General features: G+C 47.2%; 2 protein-coding genes and 3 long non-coding RNA genes across 6 annotated transcripts; all 5 read right to left on the bottom strand.

The window, feature by feature from the left end:
* Positions 1–215: 215 nt before the first annotated feature.
* Positions 216–1,107, bottom strand: LOC146751811 (uncharacterized). Its single transcript, XR_014941130.1, has 2 exons — positions 1,020–1,107; positions 216–423 (listed from the first exon to the last, which is right to left on the bottom strand). It is a non-coding gene; the product is annotated as an uncharacterized LOC146751811 (long non-coding RNA).
* A 622-nt stretch (positions 1,108–1,729) lies between these two features.
* LOC146751812 (SUN domain-containing protein 3-like) lies at positions 1,730–3,227 on the bottom strand. The gene is made up of 2 exons (XM_085533520.1): positions 2,622–3,227; positions 1,730–1,961 (listed from the first exon to the last, which is right to left on the bottom strand). Exons 1-2 carry the CDS (start codon positions 2,787–2,789, stop codon positions 1,791–1,793), a joined length of 339 nt encoding a protein of 112 aa, XP_085389646.1. The 5' UTR covers positions 2,790–3,227; the 3' UTR covers positions 1,730–1,790.
* Positions 3,228–6,235: 3,008 nt separating this feature from the next.
* LOC146751813 (uncharacterized) lies at positions 6,236–12,979 on the bottom strand. Of its 2 annotated transcripts, XM_085533521.1 has the most exons (4): positions 12,712–12,979; positions 9,539–9,621; positions 9,223–9,349; positions 6,236–8,624 (listed from the first exon to the last, which is right to left on the bottom strand). In XM_085533521.1, the coding sequence occupies exon 4, from the start codon at positions 8,350–8,352 to the stop codon at positions 6,976–6,978; it is 1,377 nt and encodes a 458-aa protein (XP_085389647.1). In that variant the 5' UTR covers positions 8,353–8,624; positions 9,223–9,349; positions 9,539–9,621; positions 12,712–12,979; the 3' UTR covers positions 6,236–6,975. The 2 variants fall into 2 exon arrangements, with proteins under 2 accessions (XP_085389647.1, XP_085389648.1); XM_085533522.1 differs by having other exon boundaries at positions 6,236–9,349.
* Positions 12,980–18,582: 5,603 nt separating this feature from the next.
* Positions 18,583–24,743, bottom strand: LOC107313726 (uncharacterized). The gene is made up of 3 exons (XR_014941133.1): positions 24,690–24,743; positions 21,237–21,307; positions 18,583–19,096 (listed from the first exon to the last, which is right to left on the bottom strand). It is a non-coding gene; the product is annotated as an uncharacterized LOC107313726 (long non-coding RNA).
* LOC146751814 (uncharacterized) lies at positions 22,129–24,449 on the bottom strand. The gene is made up of 2 exons (XR_014941132.1): positions 24,145–24,449; positions 22,129–22,482 (listed from the first exon to the last, which is right to left on the bottom strand). It is a non-coding gene; the product is annotated as an uncharacterized LOC146751814 (long non-coding RNA).
* Positions 24,744–24,803: the final 60 nt, after the last annotated feature.

Here is a 24,803-nt window from a genome sequence, read left to right on the forward strand (position 1 = left end):
AGCATGTGCTGTGCCCTGGGGAACTTGGCCAAGTTGGCCTGCTTGTCCTGTGGCTTAGCCCCGGTCCCCACCCCAGTCCCCCCCCCAAACACCCACCCATCTCAGCCCCGCAGCTCCTCCCTCCCCCCAACCAGCCTCGAGGCGGGCAGAAAGTTATCGACATCTCTTCATTGAATGATCAATCCCTAATTAAAACCCTCTGGTAGACATCAGAGTTTAGGGGTTTTTAGGGTTTATTAGGTTTTTTTATGGTTTTTAGGTTTTTTTAGGGGTTTTTAGGGTTTATTAGGGATTTTTAGGGGTTTCTAGGTGTTTTTAGGGGTTGCCATGTATTTCCAATTGGTATACGCAGGTGTATTCCGCGTTCCCCCAGTTGCTGCGTACATCCATTTTAATCCTTTTGTAGGACTGAAGGGGCTTCTCCTGCCAATGCAAAGAGGAAAGGCTTCGTTATGGGCCGGAGGGGGACCAGTGCCCCATAGTGCCCCATAGCTCCCACTGTTCTCCCCATAGATCCCAAAGCATCCCATAGATTTCATAGTGCCCCATAGCTCCCACTGTTCGCCCCATAGATATAGGTAAACCTAATACAGAGTCAATGATTTCCTGGAATTCTGATCCATATTCAATAGTTGTTTACCATGCAGACCCCTCTCTTGTTATCACCCATCTTATAAGTGTGGGAATCAAATGTTGTTTGTGCCTTTAGAACAAGAGAAGAATCTTTTCTTTCAAGGTCTCAGTATATAAGTGAAGCAGTTTCTAGTTATTTCAAGGTCTCAGTATACAAGTGAAGCAGTTTGCAGTTATTTCAAGGTCTCAGTATACAAGTGAAGCAGTAGCAGAGGAGAGGCTTTGTTATGGGCATGGGAAGAGCCCCGGCACAACAAGTGCTTCCAAAGGCTTGCAAAAGGGACCCCACGGGAGTCGGCCATGTTGGAGAGCAGAGGGTGGGCAGGAAAGCTCTTTCTTCCCATGACTTGCAGGCAGCCCAGCCTCCCCCCTTGCACTTGCCATACCTGAACGTGGAAGGTCTGCGCAATATCTCCACCCACGTCATAAACATACAGTCCCAGGAGAGTTTCCCTTTCGTCCTCATCCACTCCCTCAAAGACAAGAGATGATGGCGGTCACACTTAGGCAGGCCGTGCCATAAAGAACACACTGAGGCCAAAGGTGGGAGCCCTTCCAACCCTCCCTGTGCTCTGGTAGGATTGGAGCACAACGGAGGGCGAACCTGAGTCAGGGCACATGGAGCAATTGCTCCCAGCTGCTCGGCCACAAAGAGCAGCAGAGGCCTTTGGAGACATGGAACCAGCTGAGGGATTCGGTGCCCTCAGGCAGGATGCCGTGCTCTGCAGCAGCCCACCACTGAAATTTGGGAGCTCCCAACAGTATGGCGTCGTATGGGGCTCTGTTGGTTGTCTACCGTGTGGCTCTATGGTGCTCTATGAGCTCTTGTGTGGCTCTATGGGGTCTTACAGGGCTCTATGTGGCAGTTATGGGGCTCTGTTGGGTGTCTGTAGGGCCCTTATGGGGCCCTGTTGGGTGTCTGTGGGGCACCATGAGGCTCTTTGGTTCTCTATGAGCTTCTTGTGCAGCTCTATGGGGTCTTATGGAGCATTATAGGGCTCTATGGGGTGTCTGTGGGGGTCTATTGGTTCTTATGTTGCGGTTATTGTGTTCTGTTGGTTATCTCTGGGGCTCTATAGGATTTCAGTGGGCTCTTATGGGGCTCTATGGCAAAGCTTTTTCCTCGGGGGCCTCCAGAAGCAGCAGCAGGCAGAGACTTACCAAGATGGCAAAGTCTCGGGGGCACTGTTGACATCCCCAGAGGGAGACACCGCCTTGGAGACATGCCACAGGGTGAAAGCTGTGGGCCAGATGTTCTCCGGCAGCTGGATGACGGCGTGGCCCTGCGAACCTTGGAATGCCCAGCAGTTTCCAACAGAAATATCAGGCTGAAATGAGAGAGATGCGTCCATCAGCAGTGAGGCAAAGAGTCGCCAGAGCTGGATGCTGGGCAAGGAGCACAGAATTTGTCTTCTGTGTGGGCTGCCGTGCTCCCCGTAATGGAACGCTACTCAAGGGACAGGAGGGGAATATGCAAAGGTTTGGACAACAGCTCTGGAGTCAACCACCTTTCTCTGCTTGCCCAGAGCCGGCGGGGCAGCCCTCCCCAGCATCTGTCAGCCCAGCACCCTCCCAACGCTGGTGTCAGTGATGTGGGGAAGAGTGTGGGCTGAGCAGAGCAGCTGGGCCAAAGGAAATGGATGTGCAGCCAGAATGGGGTGAGGATGGGGGGAGGGAGAATGGGGGCGAAGGGTTGGGGGTAGGAAAGACTGGGGGAAGGATCGGGGAGGATGGAGGGAGGAATGGGGAGGATGGGGGGGAAGGATGGTGGAAGAAAGGGAGGGGAAGGATGGGGGGGAGAAGGATGGAAGGAAGGTTGGGGAGGGGGAAAGGATGTGGAGGGGCAAAGGATGTAGGGGGACAGATCCTGGGAAGGAAGGACTGGGGGATGGAGGGGGAGCCCTTATGGGGCTCTGTGGGGTGTCTGCGGGGGGAGGGGGGCGAAAGCAAGGGGGGGAAGCCCACAGTCAGCACTTCTCCTGCCATACCTGCAAGAGGGTCTCAGGGGACTTTGCAGAGGAAAAGAGGGGAGAAAGCCGGCCTTTCCCACCGTAACTCTTGGTTGTCCTCTCCACATCAACAGTGGCACCTGAAACAAAGATGGACAGACGTGCACTGGGACAGCCCAGAGACAAGCTGAAGGAGTGAATGCTCATTCCCCAAAGCTCTTGGCGGGGCTCTGGGGTGCAGAATCCCTCCCGCTGTGTATGGGAACTGCTGAGTCCCGGCCTGATGCGCTGATTGAGCACCTGGGGAAATGAGCCGGTCAGCCCTGGGAGCAGAGTTGAAGGGTTTTTAAATTCTCAGAGATGGGGGCTTTAGACGGGATGTGAGGAGGAAATTCTTGACCCCCAGTGGGCGGTGAGGCCCTGCAATGTGCTGCCCAGAGGAGCCATGGATGCCCCATTCCTGTACGCGTTGGAGACCAGGTTGGATGGGGCCCTGAGCACCTTGATGAAAAGGGTGGCAGTCCTGTCAGTGGCAGGGAGTTGGACTGGGATGGTCTTAAGGTCCCTTCAGACCTCAGCCATCCTAAAGCTCTATGAGATAAGTGTGACAGGAAGCAGAGCTGGGCAGGTTTTGGGGAGTGCCAGGCGCAAGTTGAGGGTAGTGAAGCTGTCTACATACCCAGGGATTTCAGAACTCAGTTGGGCATCAAGTAGCTGTTTTCCACGACTTTCTCAATTGCATGCTGTGTCAGCTGCAGAATTTCCTGGCAACAAACAGGGAATGGAGAGACAGCAGTGAGCACAAAGACAGGAGATGGGTGTGGCCCAGCCAAGGGGAACTCATGTCTCTGCACAGAGCACTAATGCCGGGGGCGGGGGCCACATGGATGGTAAGGAGCCCAGCGCCTGGACCAGCGATGGCGGAGCTGAGATGTTACTGCTGCAGGGCCTGGCACGGTGGTGTGGTGCCAGGCCAGCTATGCCGCGGGCGGATCCACCTCCATGGGTTCATCTGGAGGTGGATCCACCTCCATGGGCTCCACAGAGGGGGTCACACGGCTGGTCCAGGTGTGATGGGAACGGGCTCTCTTGCCTGTCTGCTGCCTGATGGTCATGGCGGGCCCCCTCCTCCTCCTCTTCAACCCTGCGGTCCCCGGCTCCATCTTCCCACCTAAATCCTGCGAGTCTTCCAGCCTCGCTCTCTTAGCTTCCCACATGACTGTTAACGGTCGTAGCTCTCAGAGGTGAGTGCGTTGCATGGGGCAGCGGTGACCAAGGTGACAGCTGTGACATGGCCAGGGTTCTAACATGGCGGCCGCACTGCTGGCACTGCTGGCACTGGCGTTCCACATGGTATGAGGAGGGGGCTGGAGGACAGGGCACGGCACGGGAGCCAGAAGGCACTGCCTGTGCCCAGCGGGCAGCCCTTCTTTCCGGCAGCAAGAGGCCACAGACGAGCTGGCCCTGAGCAAAGGGCCCTCGGCCTCCTTCATCCTCCCCCTCCTCCCACAAGGGAATCTCTTGGCGCTGCCATACGCAGCACGCAGCACCACGTTGATCTGATGGGGCTCCTGAGCTCAGCGCCAACAACAGCAGGCTCCAAAGGGCACCTGACTACGCCTGCCTGCTGGGACACACCAGCTCTGCTCTCCGTGTTCCAATCCAGAGCCTCTCCTTGTAACACCTCCAACTCCATTTGCATCCACTCACTCTGATTACGTTCCACGTCCACACATCATGTTGGAACACACACAGGGCCACGCTGCCTCACCGACCCTCAGTGGGGACCCACAGCTGTACAGCACCATCAGCACAGCAGAACCGGGCCGTGCTCCTGATGCTGCCGCTTGTCCAACCTCCCTCTCGCTGCCCCCATTCTGCTCAGGCAGCCGGTCCCAGCAACAAACACCAGCACAGAACTGCAGCCCCGACTCGTCCCGCTCACTGACAGCCAGAGCAAGGACATGTTACACACCTTCCTTCAGCTCCGATCACCTTCCCGGCGCCACCATGCCGCCATGGCCCAGAACTGCTCCCGCCGGCACCAAGCGCTTCCTGCCCCTCCATCCCCCGCTCCTCCTTTCCCTTCACTTTCCATCCGCACTCAGGACGCAGATCTCAATGGAGGTGGCTGCAGAACATCATCAGTGCAGGCAATCAATGGCTCGTGCTGCGCTTCACTGCCTTGTGCTCCTCACTGACTGCTCTGCTGTGCCCTTTCCTAACCCCGCAGGATCATTTGCTTCTGTCTTTAGTGAAAGGGCTCTCCCTCAGGAATCCCAGACCCTGGAGGTTGATGAGAGAGTCCGGGGAATGGGAGATTTCCCTTTAGTCGGGGAGGAGGTGGTCCATGAGTGCCTAGGAAACATTAAGGTCGATAAATCCATGGGACCTGATGGGGTGCATCTGCGGGTGCTGAGAGAGCTGGCAGAGGTCATTGCTGAGCTGCTCTCTGTAATCTATCAGAGTTCTTGGAGAACTGGGGAGGTGCCTGAAGACTGGAGGATGGCCAATATCACTCCAGTCTTCAAAAAGGGCAAGAAGGAAGACCCGGGTAATTATAGGCAAGTCAGCCTCACCTCTATCCCAGGGAAGGTGATGGAACAGCTTGTGCTGGATGCCATCTCCAGACAACTGGGTGATATGGAGGTTATCAGGAGTACTCAGCATGGGTTCACCAAGGAGAGGTCGTGCTCCACCAACCTGGTCGCCTTTTATGAAGATGTCACTAGGTGGGTGGACAGGGGGAGGGCGGTAGATGTAGTCTACCTTGATTTCAGTAAGGCTTTTGATACTGTCCCCCATGACATCCTTATAAAGCTGAGGAAGTATGGGATAGATGAGTGGACAGTGAAGTGGGTTGAGAATTGGCTGACTGGCAGAGTGCAGAGGGTTGTCGTTGGCGGTGTGGTGTCTGGATGGAGGCGTGTAACTAGCAGTGTCCCCCTGGGGTCTGTACTGGGTCTGGTCTTGTTAAACATCATCAGCGACCTTGATGAGGGGATAGTGACCACCCTCAGCAAGTTTGCTGATGACACAAAGTTGGGAGGATTGGCTGACATGCCTGAAGGCTGTGCTGCCATTCAGCGAGACCTGGACAGGCTGGAGAGCTGGGCAGTAAGAAACCAGATGAGGTTTAGCAAAAGCAAGTGTAGAGTCTTGCACCTAGGGAGGAATAATTACATGCACCGGTACAGGCTGGGGGAAGAGCTGCTGGAGAGGAGCTCTGCAGAGAGGGACCTGGGTGTCCTGGTGGACGACAGATTGGCCATGAGCCAGCAGTGTGCCCTTGTAGCCAAGAAGGCCAATGGCATCCTGGGGTGCATTAAAAAGAGCGTGTCCAGCAGGTCGAAGGAGGTGATCCTCCCCCTCTACTCTGCCCTATTAATGCCTCATCTGGAATATTGTGTCCAGTTCTGGGCTCCCCAGTACAAAAAAGACAGGGATCTCTTGGAGAGAGTCCAGCGGAGGGCCACGAAAATGGTGAAGGGCCTGGAGCATCTCCCCTATTAAGAAAGGAAATGCCTTGTCCAGAAGCAAGCAGTGGGCTGGAGAGGGCACCAAAACGAAACCCTGCTTGCACCTTTCCCTCTCCTCATTCCACATGCTGACATTTATTTTAAGAGCAAAAACAAGACTACAGTGAAGAAAGCTCCAGAACAACTCAGCTACTTTATTCACCCCCTTCTCTTTCCACTACAGAAGATTCTCAGAAAACCTCCAAGAGCCACGTTACTGCTCTGCTGACCATTCTCTGGGATGCATCAGTGCGCTCAGAAATGACTGAGAGCAACACATGCACACAGACACACAGCAGATCCCTACACAACCACTTCACCACTAGGAAACAGCATCAAAAAGCAGCTGGTGGGAAAAGTAGAAGTGGAAAGCGGGCATGGTGAGAGAAGTGCTTTGGGCAGCAAGGAAAGGCCATCTGAAGCTCCTGGGTTAAGTCCCTTCTGCAGAGGGTGTCGGTGATGCCGTCTCCTTTGCAAACTGTTCCTGCATGGGGAGAAGCATTGGTCTCCCTCATCCCTGGGCTCTCCAGCATTTTGAGGGTCTCTCCTGCTGGGGGTTTTCCCATGAGAAATGAGGCACCAGCCCTGAGAGAAACTCTTCCTGCAGGAGATGCACTCCTAGTAGCTACCTGTCCTGTGGACTGCAATGTTTAATGAGGACTGAGCTTTGCATGAAGTTCTTCTGGGAGTGTGAGGTGCTCTCTGCTAGGCACAAAGCCCTTCTCACACTCAAGGCTTCCTGCCATTTCAGCTCACTGGTGCAGACATTCTGGTAACACAGCAGATGGGATTCTCTGAGGGAGAGAAAAGACAAGTTCCCAGGCATCTCCCTGCATGCAGGCCTGGCCAAAATGTTCTAAAATGTCCGACAGAAGCTATGGTCTCTCTCCTGTGTGCATACGCTGGTGCATCTTCAATTCAGCATGCCTTTTGAAGCTCTTCCCACACTCAGGACATTTATAGGGTTTCTCTCCTGTATGGATGCGCTGGTGCATCTTCAATTCAGAACGCCTTTTGAAGCTCTTCCCACACTCAGGACATTTATAGGGTTTCTCTCCTGTGTGGATGCGCTGGTGGAGCTTGAAATTAGAACTGTTTATGAAGCTCTTCCCACACTCAGAGCACTTATATGGTCTCTCTCCTGTATGGATGCGCTGGTGGCGCTTCAAATGTGAACTGCTTATGAAGCTCTTCTCACACTCAGAGCACTTATATGGTCTCTCTCCTGTGTGGACACGCTGGTGCACCTTCAGTTCAGAGCTGCTTTTGAAGTTCTTCCCACACTCAGAGCACTTGCAGGGTCTCTCTCCTGTGTGGACACGCTGGTGCACCTTCAGTTCAGAGCTGCTTTTGAAGTTCTTCCCACACTCAGAGCACTTGCAGGGTCTCTCTCCTGTGTGGATGCGCTGGTGGCGCTTCAAATCAGAACTGCTTATGAAGCTCTTCTCACACTCAGAGCACTTATATGGTCTCTCTCCTGTGTGGACACGCTGGTGGATGGTGAGGTGGGTTCTCCCTTTGAAGCTCTTCCCACACTCAGTGCACTTGCAGGGTCTCTCTCCTGTGTGAATGCGATGGTGGATGGTGAGGCTGGAACTGTTTTTGAAGCTCTTCCCACACTCAAGGCACTTATACGGTCGCTCTCCTGTGTGGACACGTTGGTGTATTTTGAGTGTAGAACTATCCTTAAAGCTCTTCCCACACTCAAGGCACTTATACGGTCGCTCTCCTGTGTGGACACATTGGTGTATTTTGAGTTTAGAAATACCTTTCAAGCTTTTCCCACACTCAAGGCACTTGTACAGTCTCTCTCTTCTGTGGATACACTGGTGGGAAGTGAGGCTCCCACTGTCTGTAAAAGTCTTTCCACAGTCAGAGCACTCAGAGGCTCTCTCTCCTGTGTACATGCACTGCTGGCCAGTGGGGTGGAGTCTCCATTTCATGCTCTCTGCAGAATCACAGAACTCGTAATGCCTCTTTGCTGAGTGCGTGCACTGTCGGCTAGTGATGCTGGAATCCAGTTTAAAGCTTTTCTCACACTCAGTGCATGGATTCTGCTTTTTCATCTGGCACACATCCTTGCTCCTCATTTCCTCAGGCTGCTTTGGACCTATGTTGGAGTCCACTGGGTTCCTCAGTGTCATTCCCAGACGCTTTCCCAGGGGCTTCTTGATGTGCTCACCCTGACCTTGCTGCAGGACTTCCTGGACATCCCTTCTGATTTCTTCCACAGAGATGCGATTCCGCTGCATTTCCGCTACACAATTTCTCTGCGGAACCTCCTTTGTATTTTTGATCCCATCAGCTGCTGGATGACAGAGGAAATGCAGCAATAGCACACGGTGCCCCAAATAAAACACAGGCAGAGAAGGCTCTTACAGCCCCAACATTCCCCTTCCCTCCACCACCTCACCTGGGCTGAGGTCTCCTGGCATGGTCTCAGGGCTACGCACATCTGGGATCCAGGGGTCTTCCCCTCCTTCAAGCAGGGAGATCACCATGGGCTTGGGGGCTGGAAGTGGAGCTTCAGGGAGAGAAACAGGGAACAAGAGAGCATTTCCCTCATGCTGGCACAGTGCCTGTTCAACAGTTCCACTCTGTGCCCCTCCCCAAGGAGAAACCACCATTTATGTCTAAATGACACTGTGCCTACAGCTTCCCTTGGAGCAAAGAATGTTTTGACATCTCTGAACATTGTGAAGGGATATTTTTTCTTTCAAATTAACTTTACAACAGCTTATTTGTTTTCTTACAGTCTACCAGTGGTCAAGGCATCAAAATGTTGATGGCAATTGCATGGAAAATCCTCAATTCCATAGCAGTAACCAGGGATTCATCTGTGAGCTGGAGCTGGTGGCACCAAGCAACACACAACACAAGGGCTGGTTTTCTCCCTCCTGGCTGATGCCTGCTTGCCAGCACTGACTCTGTGGCTTTGATCAGAGTGCCGTGCATACTAATCCCTTCTGAAACTCATGCTTTTCAGTATCTCCTTTCTTGCTGGCACTGTGGTGTGAGTCAATATGTAGCTGCATGGTGTTTATTCAAGGCCCGGCTTGCAGAGGCTCATTCTGCACAGCCAAAGGTGCCCTAACGAGGAGGAAAGGCAGACAAGCTCTCACCCAGCGAGGCCACACACTGGTATGTCTCCAACATCACGTCCCGGTAGAGCTCTCGTTGCACAGGGTCCAGCAGCGCCCACTCCTCCCTGCTGAAATACACGGCCACCTCCTCAAAGCTCACGGGCTCCTGCAAGCAAAGAGGCTCCTTGCTGGGAACAGCCAAGGCCCAGGCAAGCAGCTCGCACAGGACAGAACCTCACACCCCAGCTGCTTTTCTGTCCCCAGCACACACACGCTGGCTGAGGGCACCTCCCTCTTCCCCTGCATTCACATCCCTGGCCCCTTGGCCTCTCCTGCCTGCTTCCCCAACCCCTACCTCAACTGGATGTGCTGCGGCCATTTGCTGCTCTCCTGCAGGCTGGGATGATCACGGCTGGAAGGCAGAAGTTGAACTGGAGCCTGCAGAGAGAAGAGAAATGGCAGGGGAGCTGTGAGGGAATGCAGCAGTCCCAGTCCCAGCTCAGCCCTTCTGCAGGGCACTGCCCAGCCTTGCAGAGGAAGACAATGAGCTGCAGCACAGGAAACAGTCTGGCTCAAAGAGATGAACCGTCACAAAGCTGTCTCAGACTGGGAGGCTGAAACAACTGGTAGCTGACACTTAGTTCAACAGCTGAGACTGAGAGGGGACTTAAGACAAAGCACGGCAAGGAGGCAGTCATCTTACCCCAAAAGAGGGAGCAGCCCAAGTGCCCCTCCAGCTCTGCTGCACAGCAGCGGGCTGCACCACAGGACCTGCCCTCGAGCAGGGCTGTTTCTGCAGCTCACACCTGCACAGAGATCCCTTGCAGCTTGACATCAAGACTCCTTCTCAATACAGATCTTCTGTAAGACACCCGTGGTTACTTTGGAGCTTTCATGTATTCTCTAAGGTTCTGTCTTAGAGGGACTGTGCACGTATGATTCCTTCCACACAAAGCCTTGACCAAGCTTGGGACTAGGAGAGGATCCAGCCACATCCTAGCTCCTTACCTCTGTGGTCTGAAGACATGAGAAAAAAAGGGGAACTACTCTGAGCCTCGTGACTCAATGGGAGGGCCTCCTGTAGGTGTGTGCGTAACCCTACCCTCCATGCAGTAAATAACCAAGTATATCCAGCCACCTCCGATCCTGCTGTGTCACTGTTAAATCACTACAGCATATCCCTATTATATCAACAAATATAGTCCTGCTTCTCCCTTAGGAGTGTATGCTGTGTTTGGATCCACTTGTGACCAATGGGCAAAGTCTGCAGGATGGCAAGAAGGGAAACAAACCGATGACAAGAGACATGAAGCACGTCCCAAATTCTTCTGTGAATGTTCTCATGGCAACTGCTGTAGTTGAGCAGCAAGCAGAGGTCACTGGGGCAGTAATAGGATGCAAAATGGGAAAGGTGTTATCAGCATCGTGTCGGGTTTGGAAGTGACATATGAAGCAAAGGAGAACTGCACCGGTCCTCCCAGAATCAAAAGCGACTGATATTCCACAATATTTCTGCTGCACTACGTGGTGCAAGTTGTGCAGGTAATGCTTATTCACACAATAAACGAAGACCTCCCCGAGTCGCCTACAATCCTTTAGGCCACACATCCCCCACCTGTAGGGTTTGGCTCCAAACAGATGCAAAACTGCACCCATAGCACTAATTAAAGGCACTGCCTCTACACAGTTAAGGCAAACAGAGGCAGCAGAATGACGGCTTATTGCCTGCCCTAGCTGCAGTTAAGGAAACTGAAGAGTGATACAGGAGGAATGGGAAAGGGGAGTTTTATTGGAGGCCTGAGTGGTGAAGGAAGTTGAGGACATACAACAAGGACAGCCTGTGCCAACTGGGGGATCTTTTGATTGACTGCAAGCACGCCTAAAGGGGACGGCTACCCAGGAAAGAGATGCAAAAATACTGTTAGAAAATGGTATGGCCATCCAACCATCCAGCAGGAGGTGCAGAAAAGCACCTGGTTCATGGAAGAACACCGTGAATGCAGCCCCCAACACTCAAACACAGCAAGCCTGCTGGAGCACCAACTCCACAGATCCGTGAGGGAACACCTGGTGGCAAATGGATTAAATCCTCTGGCAGATGTCCGTACATCCTCTCAGGAGTGGAAGTAGCCCTGGGCTTGCTGAAATCAAGCAAGCCCTCAGAAAAGGGTTGGGAAAAGTACTCTGTAAAGGTGACTGATGTAGTTCTCAAAACCACCTACTGCTGATGTTACCTAAAAGTGGTGATGGCTCACATTCCTCGGGTAAGGAAGTGCAAAACGGCGAGGAGTCAACTGGATGGTTCACACTTCTCAAATAAATAGGATGGCTTACTTAAACACAACAATAAATCAACAAAACATCCAACCACATGGAGATTATTTTTCCATCTCCTGAGAAGAGAGAGTATCTGACAGCACTGCAGCCAAACCAGCCTGTGACGGTCACAGCCACCACCAGCCGATGCTGTGCTGGGAATTTTAACTGAACCGTGAAGGCAACTTATCGAATAGCAGCAGTGCTAAACGGAACAATTAAGGCAATAAACAACCACGTGCTTACAACAGCCTTGTTAAGCAGTTGTTAGAGCACTCCAGGACACCTGCATGATATCAATAAATTCATTCCTCCCTCCCTCTTCAGCCGAGCACGCAGACTGCGCTCACTGCCAGGGGACGCTCTCAGCAGCGCGTGCCCTTTGCAGAAGGCACCTGGGCTGTGCTTTACTGACCTGCTGCTGCTCGGCCGTGTTCTCAACGCGTGCTCCAGTCAGCCCACAGGCTGCCAGCTTCTCATCGTCTGTTCCAGAGCCCAGTGCCGGAGCTGCTGCAGATGCTGAACGTGCTCAGGGCTTGAGCTGTGTGCTCAAGGCATCTGCAGCTGCCGGGACAGCCTGAACAAAAGCCTTGCCAGGGGTTTGCACAACCCCAGCTGAGCCATCAGGCAAGCGCTCAGCAAACAAAAGGTAACGCCATTTCAAGGGTCGCCAGAGGCACGTGTTGCCCGCAGGGTCCCCGAAGAGAAGCTGGGGGCTGCCGGGGAGGAGGAGCAGGGCGAGTGCAAATTTCCACTTGGAGGCTTCACATTAAGGCACTCCAAAGGAGGCATCGGGGGGTTTAAAGCTTCCGTCAATCCACGCGTGCAGAGCTGCAGAGCGAGGCCGTCTCGTGTCTCCCGTGGCCCAGAGGAAGAACTGCAGCCCCAGCTGCGCTGTGTTACAGAGATCCAACCGGGCAGCAGAGCACGCTGACCTCCTCTGCTCCCTTCCTCACTGTCCCAGCTCCCAGCCCGTTCCCGTGCCCCTCGGAGCCCAGCCCGGGCTGCATGAACTGCTGCCCTGGTTGCAGCCCGTCTGGGCCAGCAAACCTGCTGCGCTGAGCGGGAGCTGGAGCCGGGACCAGGGTCCCGCCTGGGGTACGGCAGTGCGGGTTCCGCCCCGTCCGGGGCCGCTCCCCGCTCCTCTCCCGGTGCTGCTGGCAGGGGGCAGGAAGCGTGCGCTCCTCTGCACGAGCCACGAAGGGCACCTACCTTGGGTGCGGAGCAGGCTGCTCCCAGCTCTGGTGCAGGTAGCCGGGCTCCTCGGAGTCGCGTAGAGCAGAGGACGCCGAGTGCCCTCAGCCCGGAGCTGGCTGCAGGACGGCCTTGGTGCACCTCCTGCCACCGCGGTGCTGCCCGGATGGCTTCCAGACAGGCTCTCGCCTCTTCCGCACAGGCTCAGGAAGGCAGGAATTCCCACAACGATCACGCCCAGAGCTCGTTTTCATGGCACATCTGCCCCCGGGGGATGGCGATGGGAAGGGGTGCAGGGGAGGAGGGAGGGAGGAATGGGGGCTGTGTTTTGTTACGCTAATGAAGCATCGCTTTCTGCCGGCTCTCTTTGCTTCCTTCGCACACCCTTGTCATCAGGCATCCCTCCCTTGCTGTCCTGGCGTTCCTGTTACTGCTCTCCCCCACGAGTATGTCCCAGCAAGAGGCAGTCTCCGGTACAGCACCAGAAGACATTGTGTGTTGAACAGAACTCTTGCAATGGAACCGAGCTGTGGCTAGGAGCTTTACCCAGAAGCTGCTGTAAGAATACGACTTTCCCCAGATCCTTGTCTAAGGGTCCTAATAAGTCTTCTGTGCAGCGATACCTTGCGGTTCTGTGTGGGTTTGTGGTCCATATGGCTGGCCATACCTACCCTTGAGTTGCACCGGGCAATGTACTTGGGGGTCACCTCACTGGAAGGAAAGCAGTGTGCAAACTGCAATGGGAAATTGCATTTAGGAAAGCAGGATATTGAGGTTCGTTTTCTGGTGGATATGGGTGCTTCTTACTACCCATAGATGGTTTTGTAACAGTAGTAGATGCTACTGCCCAACAGGAAAAGGCTTCCTTTTCTGGATTAATTAAACATAAGCTAAGAAAACAAGCAGGAATACAGAAATTCTTGTACCTGCCAGGTTACTCTGGCAAGAAATTGAATAAAACTGGAGCTAAGAGTGCAACGATATTGACTGATTAAAAACTGTAACTCTGGCTTTAACACAAACTGGGCAAAACAATGTTGTACCCCCAGGAGTTACAGCAATCTCAAATATGATACACTTAGTGGTGTGGGCATCAGGGCCAAAAATGAAGCCCTAAATAGAAGTTAAAAGCAAGAGCTTGCCTAGTCAGGGTAAAGCGGTGCCCTTTGAGGGTATGGGACTGTAGGAGGATAAAAGAAATAATAGGTAACTTTTTGGAGTTTGGATTCCAATTTTGATAGCAAGTGCTGTAGTTTGGTACAAGACTTGAGGGCAAGTACTAGAATAGTTGAATGAATACACTCAGTGGTGGCAAATCCGTGCACTTTATTAACCAAGTTAAGGAACAAAAAGATTAAGTTTACCTTCTGGATTTGAGGGATGTCTCTTCTGCCTGGTTTGGCCAAAGGAAGCCTAAGGTTATTTGCCTTTGAAAAGGAAAGCCCTGATATGGGGAGAAGAGTCTCAGTTAACCTGGACAGTGTTACCCAGGGTTGTGAGAACAGCTGAATGATGGTCAACTCATGAGCCTGAGATCTGGGATCCTCCATTCTAGGGTGGAACTTTACTGCAGCACGTGGCTGCCACAGCAACAAAAGGACTGTGTACAATAGACTGAGAGTTTGCTGAGTTTCTTGGTTTACAGAAAGCACAAATAACTCAACAGCAAGTGACATATTTGGGAAATGAGATTACAGCTGGACTTGAACCTTAAGGACTGCCAGGAAAAAAGTCATCTGCCAAACCCCTGAGCTGCAAATTGCCAAGGAAGTGAGTAAGGGATGGCCAGGGTGCCTGAGGGCGGTGGCTGCACTGGTACTTGTGGGAATACAAGAAAAGCTGTTCAGAGCAGCAGCTGTGGAGCAAGATAAACAGCATGAGAACCAAGGACACCTCTGCAAGGAGAAGAAGGGTCTCACAGCTCTGATTGGATACGTGCCTGCATGGACAGTTGAAAAGGGTTCTGTAGAATGCTTTGTTGACATGTAAAGGTGGTTGGGAAAGTTGTAAGGGCGGACGGGAAAGTTAGAAAATAACAACTTGTGAAGGTCTATAAGGGATGTGAGAACTTGTAATAAACGATTTGGATCGTTCACATCTGAGTCCGTGCCGAGACGCTGCAAATGTGGTGGTGATAGGTTGATGGTTGGACTTGGTCTTAGAGGTATTTCCAACCGTAATGATTTTTTTATTCTATGAGGGTTAAGGACTCCGGGACAGTATCAGTGAATACTTCATTCATGGCTTGAAAGCTGAAGCTTGAAGCTGCTGAGGTTGAATGAGGAAGAGTATGTCCTTTGATGTGGTTGAAAACTGATCTTGAACAGACTTTCTCAACAGGATACTCTTTGGTTGGGACAAATACAGAGGAGTGTATTTGTGATTTTTCTTGCGCAGGGTCAGTGATCACTGTCTGCACAACAGTTTTAGGAAACAAGAAAAGGGAAACAAAAAAACAACTGCACGGGACCTAAGTAAAATGAATTCTTAATGACTGACTGTGCTAGTGAAACATATTGAGTAGCTTGAAGCTTAAGACAAAGGAGTTAATTGCTTTGTTGTATGTGACTATATGAAGGGTTGCTGTAAAGAAGAATAGTAAACTTGTTATATGGCAAACAGGCTATGAACTAGTGGTTGTATCAGTTAGGAAGATTCGTGTTAGTTACTGCCTTTGAGTAGTAAAGCTTGTAGAGCTTGGGAAGAATAGGTTGGAAAAGCTACAGAATTTTCATCAGTAACAGCTTAGACATGTATTGGGGTTAGTCTAGTTATGGATTTTATTGCTGTAAGACATGAGGGACAGGCAAAATGACTTGTTCCTAGTCCCTCCCAGTGCTGTTATTCTGTGCTGCTTGTGTGTTTTCAGAAATCTATGTATTACTTACTATTGTGCCTTTGTTCTTTAGTTGCCATTAGTTGTGGCAGGGGTGACAGCCCTTTCTTCACTCTGTTTCCCTACTGTAGAATTAGGAAATTTACAAAGAGGAAAAACGTGAATAGTCAGGAATATTTTGGAAAGTGTTTCCACTGTTAAACACTTCAGAATTTCTCAGAAATTCTGCATCCCAGCTGTAAAGAAAAGGCTTGTGCATTATTTCAAAGGGTTGAGAATACTTAATCCTGAAATTGTTTATTGGTTTTTTACTCTGTTTTGGCCTTGTACTTTGTCTCCAGTAGTATGTAGTTGGCACTCAGAAGTAATTTGATTCAGCTTGTCCTTCTGCACTGTTTGCTTTCTGTTCCGTTGTGCTGCTTTGCCTGTGGAGTCCTCTAGTCTGAGATCTGTTGTCTCACCTTGCCTGAATTCTGCCTCAACTGAATAGACATAGATTCAAAACCCGTGTTGCATTATTTTCTGGTTTCAGAAGTGTCCAGTCTTTTACTAGATAGACTTTCCTGGTTTTGAGTAACTTGCAAAACTGAGAGTATTCCTGCCTGCTTCCCAAGAGTCTCTGTTTTTCAGACAAGGTTATGTTAACAAATCCATGAAACCCCAATAGAAATTCTGGGCTCTTTGCTGTGTGTCTACTTGCATCTTCTGCTTTCTGCCCTTGTCTTTGTGATGTCTTCGTTTTGCACATCCTCTTTATTTGTCTTACTTGAGTAAATGAATCCATCTGTCACAATCTTCTCACCTGGATGTCTGAAAGTTCTCTTCCCGGCAGGGGAATTATTTCACTGTTTACCTCTTAACTTTTGTCCTTCCATTTCCTTCTCTGTTACTTTGGTTTTATTTGCTGCAACGCTTCCTCCTCTTTATTTTCAGGAGTACTTCTAATCTCTTAACATGAACTGTGTGTTCCTGTACTTCAGGTTCTCTTCAAAGATTTTTTCCATATCTCTTCTTTGACTTTGATTAATGTTAACTGTTGAGATTTTTCTGGATGTATTCCCGAGACTCAGTCTGAGGTTTAAAATCCATCCAGTAGTACTACTGAATTCAAGTCTGCAATTCAGAATTGCATCGTTTGGATAGCAGGGCCTTTTTAGAATTGAATTCAGTGGGATGTGAACAGAAGACTCAGGACAGCAGGGTCTGTTTTAGTTGGATAAGGCTTTTGGTTAACTCTTCTCATTCCTGTAGATATGGATATATCTTGTTTCATCTACATGCAAAACTTTGTAGTGTAATCAGTTACATAAAAATACATTCTCTTCCCTTCCTGTGTTTCTGGAAAATGCTCATGAAGATTTCTGTTTGATTGTTTTCAGAGTTGTGGGTTATACTGCTTTCTTTTAATTGGCTTGCTATGACAAATATAAAGCCTGTTCTTTTCAGCCTTTAGTTTACTAGCTATTAACAACAGAATATTTACAGTGAAAAAGATCTAAGGGGATAAACACATTATATTTTAGCACCTCAACATTTGCAAAAAATAAATGGACAAAACCACCTCCCTTCCCACTACAGCACTTATCTGGCAGAACTGGTTGGATTGCTTCTGTTCTCTTAGCTCTTGGGGCTGTTGTTTTGCCACTCATAGAACTGCTTCCCATGAGTTTATGTTGTGTTTGCACTGGAGGGGTTGAGAAGCAGCTGAAACTGTCAGCTTCATTCTTGTCCTGCATCCCACTGAATGTGAGCTGTGTATGAACTCAATAAGCAAATACGATTTTTGGTATTGCATTAAGTATATTCCTGTGCTGTGCTCTGGTGGTATGTAACTGTTCAGGCTTTGACATTATTAATGGAAGCATGCCTGACTTCAGCATGTGCAAGGCTTAATCATGAGCATCTAACCCATCTTTTAACAATGAGGCAGAGTTCAAGTAGATTTGCAGGTGATCAGTTGTGCCAGACAAAACTGAATTCCTTCTTTGATAGAACGACCAATTCCTTTTTTCCTCCAGACAAAGAGAAGAGATGTAGTCCCATATGTCATACTTCACTTGTGCTCTTGAGGCTGTGCCAGACAGTAAACAGCTAATTCATGTAAAAGAGATGATCGTTGCGAGAGTTGGTGTTTACTGAAGGAAACAACTGCTTGTGGTTCTTTTTTTTATTTAGGGCAACCACCTCAAAAGCCATAAGCAACAACAAAAATTCCTACAGGAGTGATTGGAACGAGAGATGTTGACAATAAGGGGATTTTCCAAGGGCTCAAATTGAGGGCTAGTCTTGCACTGTTTGCAGTAATGACCTTGGCACCAAAAACTCGTTGGGATTTTCTTATGAGAATTTCTGGTGTGTTGTCAGTAGGTGACAACTGAGGAAACACATGTGCAGCAGAACACATGCATTTGGGACATGATACAGATACAGAAAAACCAGTGAGACTGAGCATGTCAAGGCCAATAACAGCCCTCCTGGGAGACAGTAGAAATCCTTATCGTTGCAGCATGGATAACTGGAGAGAAGTGAACATGAGAGTGGAAGATGTATAGGAAAAGATATTCTGTGGAGAATAAGCTGCAATTAAGGCATTGTACAATGTTCTTCCAGCTGGAATATTACTTGCAGTTCTGGCTACTATATTCAAGAAACATTGATTGAAGCTGCTTGGAATTCAATGAAGGGAATATTATGGGAATAAAGAGCCTGTTATGGAAGGACAGTAGAGAAGTTTTTCAGTCTGTGGATAAGAACTAATGGCTGGATAAAATAAATGTAAATGAATGGAAAAGCTCTTGCCTCTTAAGGTGGGATCCTGGAAGAGCCTCTGTGGTCATTTGTCCAGTGTGTTTTCCCCCAACTCTTTCTGTACAGGGAGTGATATTGTTTAAACCTACCTTTATAAATGAATCAGTTGGGTATCTTACATGAGTTATTGCCTTTGTTTATAAACAGTATTGGACAGTATTGATTTATGTAATTGAAAATGAAAAATCATCATTATGAAGATTTTGTTTGGGACCTGAGCAAGGTCAGTTGAGCTCCCAACACGCTGTGGAAGAAAACTTGTTTTTATTCTTGTGAATTATGTTTTTAATCTCTAATGTCGTTCTGGGAACACTGTTACATCCCTAAAAGGCAGCAGCATATTTAAATTATCCCAGTAATGAATAATAATATACAGTAAGGAATAATAATAGTTTCATTATAAGTGTTAACATTTTCACTGATAGTTTAAAATAAGGAAATGCTATTTATCAGATGTCAAAAACAGGATAATTTACCAAATGCAGAAATTTAGGATTTAGTGAAATTAATTCAGGTGTAAGAATATTGGTGGCCTGTATTTGACTCCTGCATAGTTTGCAAGGTTCTTGCACATAAAACCTAGTTTTGTGGTATTTTTGCTTCTAATTCTACCCTCTTGTTAGCAATTTGTGGGTCAGGCTGGGTCACATCACACTTCATTTCAGTTTTCAGTTCCTTCTTACTTCATCTACTTTTATTCCTCCATCATACAGGTAGTTAGGACAGTCGATATATGAATCATTGTGGAGATGACTGTTCCTGTAACATTTGAAAGAAAAAATTGTTTTTTGATCAAGCATTCCCAGTAAAATATAAATAATTCTATGTGAACCAAAAAACTCTGAGTAACTAGTGAAATAAGTTGACCTTTTTCTTTGCAGTTTTGCAGGTAGGAAGACAAACCTGATGAGCTGAATGAATTTTCTGTTTAGCTGCTGTGTCTGAAATAAAACTAGTTCATAGACTGCATGCAATTTCAGTTATTCATTGGTGGGGTATTTCTTGTTTTGCTTGTAGTTGCCTTGTGGTCACCGGTGTGAAGAGATTTGCCATTCAGGTGATTGTCCTCTGAACTGCAGCCAGAAGGTTAAACTCAAGTGTCCTTGTAAGCGACTGAAAAAGGTAAGTTTTGAAGTTGCAGTTCTGAGAGTGACATATTTTCTTTGTATGTTCCTAGGCTTGTGTACATGGATTGTCTCTGGTCAAGACTGGAATAGAATCAGTTACTTGAGCAGAGCAGCAACAGCAGCTGAAAGTCTGGGTGGAACAATCAAAATATTCACTAAGGAAAATAAAATTCATTGTAGAAAATGTTAGCTCCCAGATTTGCAATACCTTTCTCTTCAAGCACACTTCAATTTTTGTAGTTCCATTAGGAAAATAATCAGATGATCTGGAGTGATTTAAGAAGTCAAAGCACATTTTCCTCATTAGGAACTGAGAAGTTTATAATTACATAAATTGGAACAGTCACAGATGTTTTGAATTCCTAATTGACGGTTGTCTGAGGCCCTTAAAGCAAACAGAGGCATCAGCATCCTTAGCTTTCAGCAGAGATAAAGGACAAAGCTTATAGCTATCAAGTATGATGAGGGGAAAAACAGAGGCTGCTGTGACCTCTTGACAAGTGTTAATGAAAAATTCACTATCTGGCTTGAACAAAGCATGCTTAAATTATTTTCAAGACCCGGTTAACTTCTGAGCTTTCCACACAGATGCAGTTTCCCCAGAGTTCTTAGCTTCTCCAAGAAATGTCTTCAGAAATCTCAGATCTTGCAGGGCGCGTGTCCAAGAGAAAGGATGGTAATGCCCAGAGTACGTGCTTCAAATTGAGCAGTCTCTGCTTATAAATAACTAGCTTTTCTTTATTTGTAAGTTGAAATGTTGACTTCTGCTGAGGATAAATTATTTTGTTGTGACTAAGTGCTCTTACTAATTTCAGTTTTTCTTACTCTACTGTGTTCAGTAAAATCAATAATATCATTGGTTGCGTGTATACTTCTGCTTCTTGTTCCTTAAGATATAGGTTTACAGTTGGACTTGATGATCTTTGAGGTCTTGTTTCTTATGCCAGACTTAATTGAATAAGGAAGATGGGTATTTCCATGATAGCTCTGTTACATCTAGTTGTTGCTGTCCCTAATTTTCGTACTGTTTTTGGAAAACTGAAATGTGTCATCATCTTCTGCTGAGTTCTGACACTGTATAGCTATTTCAGACCAGTTCAGATTTTATTGTCCCAGAGTGCCGGGATGTCTTCAGTGATTATGTGGATGTCCAACTGAAATGTGGTAGAAAGAAGCAATGAAATTAATGTTTAGGATGCTCACTTTTCACTTTTACAGTGGCCTGAAATGGAACATTCCAGATCTGCTATTCTGAAAGTTTTATGGTCCTTAAATATGATGACGGTTACTTTTTTCCCCCCCCTCAATCTTGTAAATTTGATTTTAATAAGGTGGAAAGGTTGTTGAGTTAATTATATAATTAATAAAAATTAATTCTTATATGATGACAGCCCACTTATTTAAATAGCCACAAAGTGGTCCTTCTGATTCCTAATGAAATGGTGTCTCCCTTCAGAAAGAGAAGAAAACACTATCCCCACCTTAAATATCATCTCACTGTTTTTCAGGTCAAGCCCCAAATCCATGCTCTCTTTTGTACAGAGAGCTACAGTGTAGAGGGTAAATGCTGGTAGAACCAATAAGCCATTGATAATTGGACTGTGTATTAGTTGCAGCTAATCTGACTGCAGAAATATGACTCATTTCTGTAGTGTGAAAGATGATGTCTTTTAACGTTTGCTTTATGCATCTGCCCTTGTCTGAGATCGTAATTAGGGTATCTTTGATTCCAGAAGGTCCTTATGCATATTTGCTTGGAGCTGCATACTTACAGCAGATAGTGCACTTCTTTCTTAGCTTGGATAGGACAGTGTACCAGTCTTCTGTGCCTGCAGCCTGCAATCTTGAAGATAAGGAGAAACAGAATTGAGTACCTAATATTTGCAGCTGAATTCTCCTCTACCAGTCTTCTGTCTGTGTATACTACTGGTGAAGTTGGGAGTTGACAGGACACGTATTCCAAGCTGCTCTGTAAATATGCCTCATCTGAACCATCACAATTAATATCAAATGTAGGAGCTCATAATTTGAGTGCAAAACAGGAGGATTTTTTCTTCCTTTTCTGGTGTTGAAGTTAACTGTTGCATCATGAGGCTATGCATGTAAACATGCAAGGTCGTATAAACCACTTGAATTTGTAACCCACAACTTGTAGTGGACCATATTCTTAACCATCTAGGCAGGTGGTTTATCTTAGCATGCTGGAATTGCTCTGAAGAAGTTAGTTTTTGGATTTTGCTGTATGCTATGAAAATTGTTCTGCATATTGTCAGAAAGCATGAAAACCAGAATAGCTTCTGGCTATGTTACTGTGCTTTCCTGACAAAATTCTTCATAGGCTAGTAGTATAGATTATAAGATTATAACTTTCTCTCTGTGCTGGTATTCTGTTTTGGTTTTGTTGGTGTTTTTTTTTGGTTTTTTTTCTGTTGTTGTTGTTGTTTGTTTTGGCCTTCAATGTAAGGGGGAGGAAGGAGAAGGAAGTAGGGGAGATCTTCCCATGACCAGACCTTGCCCTGTAGTTTCAGCCAGTTTAGAGAATTGATACGAAGTTTCAGAAGAGTTACTTATTAGTTACTTTGCATGGTATCTTTTGTAACAGAGTTCACGAGGTTATATTGCTTTGTCTTAAATAAATAAGTGAAAAAAAAAAGACAAGAAAAATTAAACTGAACCACTTGATTTATTCTTGATTCAGTTTATCTTATCAGAGAGAAGGAAAATAGAAAAGGATGCTTGAATACAGTTACAGTTTCAAATAATATTTATTTATTAGCTTCATTCTGTAAATATACCGAATAAAATTGTTTTACAATTTTCCCAACAAAATGAACGTTATAATTAAATTTTTATATAGGGAAATGAATTACAAACAATTCAATTTATACTTAACAGGAAGTACAGTGCAGCAAGATACAAGAAGGCCAAGTTTCCCTGGAGTGTGATGCGTTATGCAAGGAAATGAAACGGAAGGCGTCTGAGGTGGTGTATCCATTTTAGTTATGTTATCTTCATTGCCTTGAGAAAAGTTGGAAAAAACAGGCAGATCACTATTTTTTCAAGACAGTAATAGCAAGAAATGCATTGTAACTCAGCGTACACTTTAATTGCACATTTAATTTTTGGACTATTGAATCTGGCTTATAGCTGAGAATTGCACTACTTGTAGATAGTGTCAACTCACTTGATGAAACACTGTGTTAAGGTAATGCTCTATTACCTCTTTATTTTTAATGTACATTGGAACTGGAGATTTCCTCTTCAGCCAAGAAGTGCTAATCAATGATAATAAATCATTACTGCTAGTGAGAGCTATAGAAGCACTTCATTTAGGCCTTACTTTTACTTTGAAGGTTAGCAAAGTGTTATCTTGTGTGTTCCTGTCACACAGTATTAGGTGACTGCCACAATTATAGAGAGCTTTCAGCAACTGCATGTGCTTTTCAGCCCATTGTAAACATGGATGCTCTCCAATAATTTTGTTTGAAGTAAAGAAACTGCTGCATAATCTCACCTAAAGAGACAGAATATCCACATTGTTTTCCTAGGCCTTTTATGGAAACATGAGGAAGTGGTGCATGAGCTGGTTAAGTTTCTGGCATTTAATTTGCTGTCTTGAATGCTATGTAACAGTTCTGTAGAGTGATCAGTTGTAGTTCCAGGTTTTATTTTTCATAAAACTTTCTGATGGGGAAGCAAATGTAATTGCATTGACAGTTTCCATTACGACAAGAGCAGTAGAACAATATGAGTATGCATTATCCAATATGTCATTTGGTACAAAAGTGCAGATTTCCTTTTGCTCTAGCAGTCAGGGCATATTTAACTACTTGGAATGAAGTGTGTGAGTGTAAATTACATACATATATAAGGATTTACCCATCAGTGTACAGTGTGCTGAATTGAGGATTGAGTTACTGAAAGCTTAGAGTGACTTTATTAAGGAATTTTCCCTGGTATTAATGAATATATATATTTATATTTTCCCCAGGTTTTATATTTGTCATTTGAATTTTCCAGTTAGTCAGAAGTTTAGTTTTATAACATGGTAGCGTCTCTTATGTTCCATGTTTTTCAAACATGAATTGATAGAGGTTTTTCACAGAATGTTTTAGAATCTGAGTAAGCTCATAGCTCACTTGGTGAAGGTTTTGCTCGCTTTTCTGAGAACTGTTCTATAAATTATGGCTCTGTAAGATAATAGTTTTACCTGCTTTTACAACAGTTACTTATCACTTTGTATGTCTGGACAGATAAAAGAGGCAGAAGCCAAAGCTGTTATTGAAGAGGAGAAACGAAGACAACAGGTATCAAACTTAACTCTTCTTCCCCCCCAACCTCGTTGTGTTAATAAATCACTTGATGCATGTGCAGCCCAATCTGTATACTTTGTATAGTGTTTCTCCCAGTTACTGCTTTCAGCTGTTATGTTGTCCTTAGGTATGTGCCATGAGTGATCTACAGTGGTTAAAAGCAAGTATATTTTCTCTTAACAGTTCTCACATCTGTGGGCAAAATGGTAATCATTTGATGTCGCATTAGAATAACTGTATAATGTATACATATATTTAAATACAAAATACTTCTGATTTTTATCCATCATTTTATAATTCCTTAAATTCTCAGAATTACTAAGTAGCCTCTGTAAGGTTGAATTACTGAGTGAAACTTCTTACTTACTCCCCTTCGTGAGAGTGAAGAAACCTAAATTGGTCTCTGTCCTTCAAGGTCTGGTGGGAGTGGGGAATTTTTTTGTAATTGCTGGCTCTGGTGAATGTGTGTTGTCAGCACTGTAATCCAAGAAGCTTCTGTGCCAGCTGCCTGGAAATACTATCACTAATCTTGTTTCAGAAATTAACCGTAAGCTTGGTTGCTGGTGACAGCTAACTCAGGTTTATCATCTGGGCGCTGCAGCCTCAATGCACTCCTTCCAACAGGCTTGTATGCCTGTGACAGAGCACAGACCCCCCCGGTTGTACACCCCCCATCGGACCCCCCCCACATTAGATCCCCCCATTGTATCCCCCCCCCCCCATTGAATCCCCCGCCCTCCATTGGATCCCCCCGTTGTACCCCCCCCCTCCCCCACTGAACCCCCCCCATCGGACCCCCACCCCATTAGATCCCCCCCATTGGACCCCCCCCGGACTATCCCCCCTCTATTGGACCCCGCCGTTCGATCCCCCCCCATCGGACCCCCCCGGTCCCGGTCCGTCCCCACTCACCGCTTCCTCCTACGGGGCTACCAACACCTCCGCACTTTACGGCGACGCTGTCGCAAAAGCGCCGCACCCCGCTGTGCTTTACGGCGCGCCGCGAACTGCAAGTCCCAGTGTCCC

Source organism: Coturnix japonica, unplaced genomic scaffold, assembly GCF_054131305.1.
Source record: "Coturnix japonica strain WE unplaced genomic scaffold, WE-NBRP24 Scf061, whole genome shotgun sequence".
Lineage (NCBI taxonomy): Eukaryota > Metazoa > Chordata > Aves > Galliformes > Phasianidae > Coturnix > Coturnix japonica.